Here is an 11,063-nt window from a genome sequence, read left to right on the forward strand (position 1 = left end):
AACAGGAGAGTCCTCTCAAAACATCAAGATAATGCGTTCTTTCTCTCAAGGAAAGCTAAACTTTAGTCTAACTGGAAAGAAAGGCTTTAACAGAAGAAATGGTCCCTTAAACTATTGGCTTCAATGACCCCTATATGTTTTAACACATTGAAGACATTTCTCAAATACAAAACAAGTCTATTTAATTTCTGGAAGCTGGGTTAAATAAGCAAGTACTGTTACTGCATTCAGATATCAAATACAGACATTAAAGAATACATGAAAAGAACATTTCAGTAATCACACTGGTAACTTATATAAACAAAGTTAAATCTCCAGAGAAGTCATTCAACTCATTTGATATTTAGAAGGAAAAATATTGATTAATACCTTAATTATAATCACTCATTACATATACATTGAAGCAGCAAGTGGATTCTATTCCACCCCCATCAGTAGACATCAAAAACAAAATCATGCATTTTAAAACGGTCATAATAGCTTCCCTTTATTAGTCGGTTTTTGAATCAAATGTAGTTTAAGAACCAATCAATGACAAAACCAATATATGATTTTTAATGCCATCATTAAATTATTTTTTATCAACTGGTGTTCTGATGAATTTATTTTGATGTTTAATGTTATTTTTTTAAGTAAAAATGCAACCCTAGCCTTTTATATCTCAATGATTAAATGACTGCATTAGCTTTCCTTTTTTTTACCCAATATAGCAGATTTAGTTTTGAAATCTAATAAACTAATCACAAAAATAAGAGCATTCAATATTTAGTTCTTTCTATGCAGCAGCTGTGTATATTATAGTTTTGATTTTGCTTATGAATCCGAGATTGACAACAGGTTTCAAAATTAAATTTAAAGTATTTAAATGTCTGTGTTGACTGTTGAATGGCTGTTATTTTTTTATTAAATTTTTTTTGAGACCAGAATATCACAGAGATTAACAGAGACTTGTAATGGTTTGAAGATCTTTCTTAAAAGGAAATGAAGGTCCAACATTGGCCATTAAATAACATATTAGTAAATCTTCCACTCTGGATCAAAGTGTTTGCAAGCATCCCTCATATTGCTGACCACTGGTAGTTGAATTGGATTTCTGCAATACTCAGGCAAACAGAGGCACTTCAGAAAAAAAGTTTACATTAAGTCATGTTTGTTTTTCATTGCTGGGTGTTCGATAAGCACTAGTAACAGCAAAAACACACTTGGAGGCATCTTTTTAAAAATGCTTGAAATCTGACATTTTGCAAAAAAGTTAGTCAAACATAAGGCTTTTGCTTTTCTGGTTATATTTTTTAATGGCACATGTGGTGTGGATTCATTCCAAAAAAAAAACAACACAACTGAAGAATGACTGGATGCCAAGCTGACTGGACTGACTTCAGTCAGGTTCCATACATTTGAATTTTATCACCAAGGACATGGTCAAAGTTCAAAAGCAACCCCTGCTTCCCCAAACCAAACTTTAATTTGAACACCCACTCGAATTGCACAGTTATGTTTATATTGGCACTCAAAGATGGTTCATTGGTGTCATTTATGTAACAGAAGTCGGAATGTCGTCAAGACTAAAGTACAGTGTGTATATATATATACATAACAAACCAAACTCTGCCACCTTCTATCCGCATATTGTCTTTGCTTCAGGAGTTCAGGTTATTGCTGTTCAGTATGCAGCTCTGGGTTACAGTGGCTGTTCTTGGGCTCCTGGTAATGGGCTCATGGGCACAGGGGGTGATGCCCACTTTCAGCTTTCCTCCCTGTGATTCCCCGGAGGCTAAAGCAGCGGCTCTGGTGGCACAGGATTTCCTCAACGCTCAGCACACCCACGGTTACAAATATACCCTGAATCGCATTGAGAAAATCAAGATCCTCTCCAAGGTAAGACAATGGAGATCATGATCCACTGAGCTTTTTTAAGAATATGAGACCTGTGCAGTTCCATGAGGTTTTTGGAAATGTTTAATATAAAAATGTATTTGCTGCACACTTGGGATGTCAATATCATCAATCCACACATTTTATTCTAGGGTTTTAAGATTTAAAAGTCTCTTTGTAGCCAGGTCACACAGACACGTATCTTCTGGAGTTGGACTTGCTGGAAACTACATGTCACGTCTTGGATCCAACACCAGTGAGCCTGTGTCCAGTCAGACAAAAGCATACTACAGTGAGATCTGTTCAGTTAACTTTATTGTAAATATGTCGTATATTGCATTTATCTAAAAGGATCTGGTCCTCGTCTAGGCTGTTGAGGCAGACTGTGATTTTGCCCTGACAAATACAACTCTAGGTCTGTCTGTTGTGGCATTCAAGTGTAAAACCGAAACAGGTAAGAGGACACAACAACAAAAAAATCATTGTTAAAACAAATGCACTTTTTGTAATCTGATCTGGAAAGGAGACCCTTTGTTTTTGTTGTTGTTGTTGTATCTAGAATCAGAGGATAAATGCCTAGGTTGCCCTAGCCTCGTTCCATTTAATGACACAGATGGCCTCCAACTCATTGAAAACTCTTTAGATAGTTTCAATAAAAACAATACGCTAAGTACTAAGTTTGCACTCCTTGAAATTGGACGAATGGCATCCCAGGTAATGTAAACGGAATATTAGAAATTATTATTAGAAAATAAAGCTCCCTATAGATAACATGGTACTGTTTTCTACTTTTTTCAGATTGTCAGCATTGGACCCAAATACTTTGCAGAATATGCCATTATTGGGACAAACTGCACAAGTTATGATGATGATATATGCATCCCTCAGAATCACACTGTTGCTGTAAGAATTTTTAAATATCTTGAGAGAGAGAGAGAGAGTTTGGCTAGTGTTCAGCTGGCAGGTGTAAATGTTTGTATTAAAAGTCAACATGAAGCCAGAAATGACCCTATTAACCTAACACACCTTCCTGATCTAATTGTGCATAAGACATTAGTGCTCCACCTTTGAAGTGACTTTACTTTTTAGATGATTTCACCAAGCCCTATTTTCAAACCCCACTCCGTCCAACTGCCTGGCTTTATGCTTCATGACCTCTTTTCATGATCCAGTCAAATCCCATAGATAAAAGTCTCATCCTACATTTTTTTCTTGTTGAATATCCTGTTTTGCTCAGAAATCACATCAGATTACAGAAGCAAAATGGGTCTTTCATGTTGACTTCAAAGTGTCTAATCCATATTTGTGGCTATTTTTAGATTCATGGCCTCTGTCTCGCTGAAGGTTCTGCCAATCTGAATGATGTTGACTGCAAAATCTTCAGCCCAGTAAATACCTCTTTGTTATTTTACACTTGTCAATTTAATGGCTGCCTTTAATCTAATGTTATTTTTGTATAATTGAGACTTTTTAATAACGTTTACTTATCATTTTAGTTAAAGTTTTAGTGAAGCATTTTTCTTGTAGACATGAGAAATGATTAGGATAAGTTAAATGAATGCAAACAAAGAGGTTAAAAAAAATCACATTAAGCTGAATTGGTTTGGTCAATTATATTTAAATATACATTTTCTTCAAGGCTTGCACCTTGGAGCCAATTTCAAGGTTTTGCGTTCTCGAGCCACCAGACACTGTTGTTGTGCGAATTAACGGGCCGGAGCGCATTAAGGGTTTTCTGTTAGAACTGTGTCGTATTAGCGGCATTTAGTTAATAATTAATGATCTTTGCAACGGAAGTGAATCAACCAAAACTAACTTTTTATTCTAGAGCTGCTGTAAAACCAAACAATCTGTTACTTTAATTTCCTATTTTCACTGTAAAGCTTCTTTGAAACCGTTCATATTGTTAAAAGCGCTATATAAATGGTGACTTGACTTGTGTTCCATGTGTAACACCAAAACATAAAATTGGTTTCATTAACTTCTTCCCCCTCTGACAGACCCAAACTGTTGACCCGGCAAGCAATGCCACAGTACGAATCCAGCAACTTCTGCATGCACACACCTTTGGACCCCGCCATCACCCCACCATCCATGACCTCAAACATCACAAGCTGACAGCACTTCATGACCCTGCGGCAACCGGCCTGCTCTCTGCAGAATCTGATGAATCAGCTGAGGTAGTGGTAGTTGAGCCGCCAAAGGAAGCTCTTGTTGTAAAGAGGGAGGTTTCGGCACCAGAAGCTCCAACAGTAGTGCCAGAAGGGCCAGCATTAGATGCAACAGTAATGTCAAGAAAAACACCCATTCTTTTAAAGCCAATCCTCCCTGCTCCGATCTGTCCAGGAAAAAAGATACATTTCTGACGTGTTCCCATTTCATGAACCAACCCATATACAGTAGTCATCATTTGAAGTTGATCAAAACCTTTCATCAAAGTTATACATGAATTTTGAACAATTCCCTGTTCTTGTCTTAGGATAACTTTGATAAACTTTTGATCCACTTCAAATGTTGACTACTGTAGATAAGATTACGTCACACTTGTTTTGGTCTCCAGACTTGTCCTGTTGAGTTCTGAGATTGCCACCAAACTTATAACTGCAATCAGTCAGGAGTAAATATTTTAACAAAATCGTACATGTATAAACAAAACTAGCCTTCTTGTTAAGAAAAACAATTCAAGGATATTCCTGTTATTCTGTGGTGCTGTAATAAAATGTTTACCTTGACAAGATGTCATTAAATATCGATGACAATGACATAAGTGGGAAGGAAATTCTCTAATGTTTATTATAAATGCTGCATTTCCAAAGGGAATTTTTGCTTCACATTTTTGATAAACATTCTTATCTTGAGTATGTATGGTTTTAAATGTTTCTCATTGATTGGGAGTTAAAGTTACCAGTCATTTTACAATGAAAACAGCTGAACACTGTAGGGCAAGTGGAGGTATGCACATGCAAATTATTTTTTCTATAACTTGCTCGCTTGAGAAAATCAAGTTGACTTGATCAAATCAAGTGAACATGAGGATGAAAAACTCAACTCATTTGTAAGAACCAGCAGAATATAAACTTGTGTAAAAGACAAACTAGATTACCCTAATCAATAAAGACTCAAATGAACTCCATACAAAGTGTACATTAAACAGGCAATGCGGGCCAGACATTTTTTAAAGAAAAAAAACAAAACAGTTTTGTCACTTAAACAGTTTTATTAGTTAGCGTTGTTTCCAGCTCTCCGAATTACATGGTCTACTGTGGATGGACGCCTCATAACCCTTAAAGAATGTGTAAAAAAAAAAGAAAAGTGTATAATAACAAAAAATTATATTTATATAATATACATTTCAAAAAATAAACATACATATACACACACACATTATATATATATATATATATATATATATATACATACACACACACACACTCTACAGTAGTTATGCTGTACCATTTTGTTCACAGAACTGATTCACTTACCATCTAAGTGATAGCTGGAGAGTAATGCATCCTGCTTAGATTGAACAGCAGGAACCCAGTATGTGCCCCTAAAAACAGGAACCACAGATTCTCCACTTTGAGAGTTATACTGCTGAGGGTTCATTACAGGAAGGTTTCTACCACTAGTTTGCTCTGGTTGAGGTGGCATGGTTGAGGGCTCAAATGATTTGTGATTATTGGATGGCTGAGGTAATGACATCTGGCTGAATGATTCTTTTGTGGGAGAATCAGATATTGGGACCTTAGCATTTGAATAAGTAGCTTGATACCAGTGATTCATATGCACATTTTTGCCATGAACTGTAGGTGTTGAAGAAATGTCAGATTGGACCATTTTCTCAAAAAAGGGAACATTATTTGGAGCAACTAACATTGACTGCGTATGATGTCCCCATGGGGGAACATACCGTTCCCTCTCAGCCTGGTAAACTGCAGGTTTTGGGCTTTGGTTTGAATAGACAAGAGGCTCAGCAACTGGTCCATTTTGTAAGCGCCCAGAAGGCAGCTTAGAAGGTCCCAAAGGGTGTAGAACAGGAGCAACACTTGCAGGTTTCACTGAAGGCCATGTAGAGCCAGTATGTGACTCCAACTTCCTAAAAATGGATGGACTCATAATAGCTCCCGTCAAAAGCTTTGAAGTATGAGGGACATGGATACCCTTAACGTTGGGATTCTCTACCAAAGATTGCATTGCTGTACTATCTGATTCTGGTGGTACAATTGCACCTTGTGAAGAAAGCGGGCCATTATTATAACCCATGCCATGAACAAGAGGAAATGGGGTTGAATCTGCAGATATAAAGGGAGATGACAGCACTTGGTCTGTAACTTTAGTCATACTAGAAATGTCAAAACTAGACTGAGGACGACCAAAATAGTGATGGTTGTGGTGGTGGTAGGATATTGAAGGTGGGCCAGGGCAGAAAGTTGGACAGTGAAAAGAACATGGATGTGACAAACAAATTGGAGTCAGGCAAGCATTTATGGGGGCAGGGGTGTAAACAACTTCAGGAAATTTGGGGAGTGAAGGGGTAGGATCAGGACTTGAGGCAAAAGCAAAATCTAGGCTAATAGGAGGATCCTTAACTGATGTGTTTGATCTGGAAGCAACAGCCCCAGAGGTGGAAACTGTATTATTCTGGAAGACTTTTATAGGAACAGGATGCATTACCGGATAACGTGGTGGGGAGGGTTTATCCCATGGATTGTGGAAGAGCTGTGGCCCTGCCTTTCTTGTAGGTGCAGGTGCAGGTGTAGGTGGTGGTGATGGTGGTGCTGGTGCGGACTCTGGTTTTAGTGGAACATGTGGTTTAGAGGGTCCTGGTTGGTTTTGGGAATAAGGCCAGTAAGGGTCTTGTGGAAAGACTGTTGAGGAGGGAGCAGCAAATCCAGGTTTTCCAGGATATAAAGGATACACCAAATTTCTGGGAGGAAACATAGGCTCCCATTGCACAGGAGGGACAACGGGCATTGTAGACATCAATTTATTTTGAGGACTGCTTGTGGGTTTTAGTAGGGGAGCGAGCGGGGTTTTAGGAGCCTTGGTAGAAGGCAACAAAGGTGCTCTTGGGTATGGCGAAGCTGTACTTAGACTGGGGACAGGGACGAGACCCAAGCTGGGCTTAGGGATCCAAGGGTACCAAGTTTGAGGATGTTTTATGTAAACGGGTGCTTGTGGCTGCTGGGTGATGGCAGTCGGGAGACCCATAATTTTGGGACCTTGAGGAACAACCTCTGGTGGCATGTTTGGAGGAAAATGTAGAAAAGGGTAACTGGATGGAACAGGTTTAAAATTTGACTGGCCTGGGATGTAATAAAGAAGGGGAGGAGTAGGTAACTTCTGAACTGTTGAACTTGTGGAGGTCGTTAAACTTGGAGCCCTTATTGGCGGAGTGGTTTTAGTGGTAGTAATGGTGGTGGGAGGGACTGTTGATGAAACGAGAGCCTGGGGCATAAAAGTCAGTGAATAATTTTTAGGTGCAAGATCAGGCAGACTCATAGGAAGATTAAGTGACAATGCTGGACAGGACAGATTAAACTCGCTCTCCGCTGCCATGCTGAGAGTGAACATCCCATCCTGTAAAAGGCAGCAGATTAGTTTATTCAAGATGAGAAACTGGCTGAAATCAGTCAAATGTGAAATACTGTACATTGCATACCTTTGGCTCAGTGCATGGCATGTACGGGGCATGGATGACCACACTTTCTGCATGTGACACCAAGCTGTATCCACATCTAGATGACGCTTTCAGTAGAGGCTCCCACTCATTCATTACTAAGTTTAAACAATTAACAAAATTTAGACCTGTAACACTCACATCAACCTATGCAAACAAACATGGACCTGTTTGTTACCTTTGATCTTCAGGTTCTCAGAGACTCCTTTATACAGCCTCATAATCATGCCATTCGTGTAGCAGGAGACAGTTGTATCTCTCTGTGCTGAGGTTGGTGAGGAACAAGACATTTTCACAGGTAATCCAAACCAAAGTAAGGGAAGAACAAAAGTGTCTCTCTGAAAAGAACAAGGAGCTAGGTCATAAGGGATAATACATGCTATAATTCTATTTACATTGAAATCTAAATGCAAACCTCGTGTGATACGTAACATCCATCATTTGGTATAATGAAAACAAAGTCTCTCCATGTTCTCATAAATCTATGACCACATTCTGAGGGCAACTGTGACAATGGAAGTGGTGGATTGCTTCCTACAAAAGAATAAAAATACATTTGGGGAAGCAAAACTAAAATTTGAAACCTTAAACAAATGTCAATGGAGAGGCAAACCTCTATCAATGAGAAAGCTGGATCCAAAAGGAGCCTCTCGTCCATGAACGGTCAGTTTCATCAAATCTCCAACACAATCTACTTGGGGTTTCATATCCAGTAGCCTTTCTACTGTTGGAGTATACAGGGTGTTCAGACCATAAACCTGCCCCCAAAGAGGTTGCAACTTCATCCCGCCTTTTGACAAAAGATACAAACAGGGTAAACTGGAAGACAAGTCCAACTTTAACACCATGCAAACAAAAACTAAATGCTTTTGCATGGAGGTGCAATAAATGACCCTGCAACCACTGGAATTGACATCACATGGTATTTGGTTTAACCCTATAGCCTAAGATTTTAATGTTTTTTTTAATATGATACTGACTGGTCACCGATTGGTCCCTAATAAACCAATCACAACAAAAGTATGATCCATAACTTAATCTGATTGAAATTCAGGCATCACATAAGACATGCATGGCTAACCACCTAGACAGGAGGTAGAGGAGCCACTTTACCTTCTTCGATTTATAATAATCTTAAACCTTGTGCATCCTTTTGGACATTTTTGGCTTTTTCAGTTGTTGTATTTTATCACTTTGCCGGTGTTAATGCTAACTCCATAAAATTTGGCACAGGTGTGTATTTTTATTGGAATTTTACCATTTCTCCGCCATTTCCTTTAAAAAAATCTATTTAGCACTAGGTAAAAAAAAAAAAAACTTCCCTCTCACCGCCTTTTGGACAAAAATGGCCCAATTGAAACGCATTAAAACTGCAATTTTTTTTTATCCCACGGCCATTAAACTATAAAATTATGCAATCTTTGTTAAGAGGCTTTCATTCTGTTGGCAAGGCTTCAAAATTTAAATTTTTACTATTTATCAGATTCACATTTTGCCAGGTTTGGCCTATAAAGCAAATTCACGTTTTAGTCCTTTTTTCTGCTTTGGCATATTATAGAGCCAATTGGATAAATTGTGCAACGATAATTGTGTGGGTATGGATGTATGAGTGTGTTTTGTTGCATGCGTGTAATAAAAAGGTGTGTGTGTTTTTGTGCTTGTAATATTTGAGAGAAAAACTCAACTGCAAATCTAAAATCCAATCACGGTGTGCACCAGTGGAGTTTTGCTGGCATCCAATGGGGAAAATCTCTTACTGCACCCAAACAAAATCTTAACGAACGCTCATTTTTTGAGATATCATCCTCAAATTTGGAACACAACTTTAGATTTATAGCTTTGAATTTATATCAGTTTGCGTTCAAAATGTTTCATAAAATATACATTTTATATAAACTAATGTTCATAAATCATTCATTAACTTAAACCTATATAACTTTTTTTTGGATTTACTCAATTTTTATTTTACTTAAGCAATATTCTTTAAAATGATCTGTGCTCCCAAGATTAAAATTATGACAGTTTTTTGACATGGACATTTTTGTCCTCTATGTAGCTATGTGTAACTTTTTTTAATTGATGCACAAGGGTTATAAGTATCATTGCAATGGACATTAGGTTAATTAAATCACTAATATTATTAATATGATTTTGTCTTCAATGTTGTGACCATTAAATATCATTCAGCTTTTCATTAGTTTTAGTGGAGAGAAAAAAACCCAAAAACGAATGGGAAATTAATGAATGCACCGCAACACATGCACACACTCCAAACACATTGATGATGCTATATGCACACAATCATTTGTCAAAACCAGCAAGCACACACAAACACATACTCAGAAGCACCTACTGCTGCAACCAAAAAAAAAGAATCAATCAAGTTCTTTAAGACTTCATCTTATCATTCTGGCCTTTATTTCAACATTTTGATTGCGTTGCCCATTCTTACAGTAGTCGGTGTTCTTTTCAAAATGTTCAACGCCTAAGTATTTTAAGGTTAAGAGATGACTTTATTGCTGCAGTCACCCGGTTGCATAAACTGTTATTAATCACTTTTTTCGTTAAGATTATTCATAATTGCTTTAAGTCAGTTACATAAAAACGTAGATTGGTCTAATTTGAAGCCAAAAAGTAAGACTGATTGCCCCTTGACTAATTGCAAGTTGGCCATACTAGTATCTACTTATGTACTTGTAGCCTAGTCTTAGCATAATGGCTTTTTATAGGCCTACAACTGGCCTCTGTGTGTCAATTGTCTAATAAGCCTAATAAAACAACTCCAATAAATAAGTTTGCACAAATCTTGTTTCAAGGCTCATTTATACATTTTGTTTTACTCAGTGTGGGTGGGGGGAAATATAGTCTTTGAGTCCAGACTGGATGACTAATCTTCAAACTCATTAAATGTCTTGTTAAATATTGGCTAATCTGTATTTTTAGTGATTTAAATCCTCCTTACAAGTGCACTTAATAAATCACGGGTACATCGTTCACCTGGATCATCTGACTGGTATGCATTCTCATATGCTCGATCGAGATCCGAAGAAAAACGGTCACTGCCATCACCATGAGACTTTGGAGTTTGGTCTTGCCAAACGAGAAGGCGCCCAACCGGTTCTCCAGATTTCGGCTTCTCGTCTCCTCGGTCAAATGACTCCTTTGTCCGTGCATTCTTGTAAAAAGAGCCGAGTGAAAAAGGTTTCTTTACCTCACTTAATACCACAAAACCACTAACTTTAAAGCTAAGCCAAATAAACAGAAAAAACTTCAGGATCGATTTCCCGTTAAACGCCATTCGACAAGACAATTATGCGCGCACAAACACCGCGGTACACCACTGTAGTGTGTCGCAAAACGCGTCTTTTTTCAAGCACCGGAAATATATAAGATCTTATGTCTACAATTAGTGCACGTCCAGCAAATCAGACACCCATTAGGCACCCTAGACTAGAGAGAGAAATTAAGGGATGTGGATGAGTAGGCTATCATATGTGAACGTCGGCTC

At 37.9% G+C, this 11,063-nt stretch overlaps 2 protein-coding genes across 3 annotated transcripts; one reads left to right on the forward strand and one right to left on the reverse strand.

Annotated features, from left to right (window-relative positions):
- The first annotated feature begins 1,602 nt into the window (after nucleotides 1–1,602).
- On the forward strand, nucleotides 1,603–4,642 carry ahsg2 (alpha-2-HS-glycoprotein 2). The gene is made up of 7 exons (XM_077210901.1): nucleotides 1,603–1,878; nucleotides 2,057–2,167; nucleotides 2,245–2,329; nucleotides 2,435–2,589; nucleotides 2,674–2,778; nucleotides 3,195–3,263; nucleotides 3,876–4,642. Exons 1-7 carry the CDS (start codon nucleotides 1,669–1,671, stop codon nucleotides 4,239–4,241), a joined length of 1,101 nt encoding a protein of 366 aa, XP_077067016.1. The 5' UTR covers nucleotides 1,603–1,668; the 3' UTR covers nucleotides 4,242–4,642.
- A 430-nt stretch (nucleotides 4,643–5,072) lies between these two features.
- LOC143720978 (uncharacterized) lies at nucleotides 5,073–11,032 on the reverse strand. 2 transcript variants are annotated; one of them, XM_077211027.1, is made up of 7 exons: nucleotides 10,553–11,032; nucleotides 8,169–8,345; nucleotides 7,971–8,089; nucleotides 7,734–7,893; nucleotides 7,538–7,653; nucleotides 5,358–7,455; nucleotides 5,073–5,158 (listed from the first exon to the last, which is right to left on the reverse strand). In XM_077211027.1, the coding sequence occupies exons 1-7, from the start codon at nucleotides 10,851–10,853 to the stop codon at nucleotides 5,151–5,153; spliced, it is 2,979 nt and encodes a 992-aa protein (XP_077067142.1). In that variant the 5' UTR covers nucleotides 10,854–11,032; the 3' UTR covers nucleotides 5,073–5,150. The 2 variants fall into 2 exon arrangements, with proteins under 2 accessions (XP_077067142.1, XP_077067229.1); XM_077211114.1 differs by lacking the exons at nucleotides 7,971–8,089; nucleotides 8,169–8,345 and having other exon boundaries at nucleotides 10,553–10,849.
- Between the last annotated feature and the right edge of the window lie 31 nt (nucleotides 11,033–11,063).

Source organism: Siphateles boraxobius, unplaced genomic scaffold, assembly GCF_051911475.1.
Source record: "Siphateles boraxobius isolate OS27281-9 unplaced genomic scaffold, OSU_SipBor_1 1, whole genome shotgun sequence".
NCBI lineage: Eukaryota > Metazoa > Chordata > Actinopteri > Cypriniformes > Leuciscidae > Siphateles > Siphateles boraxobius.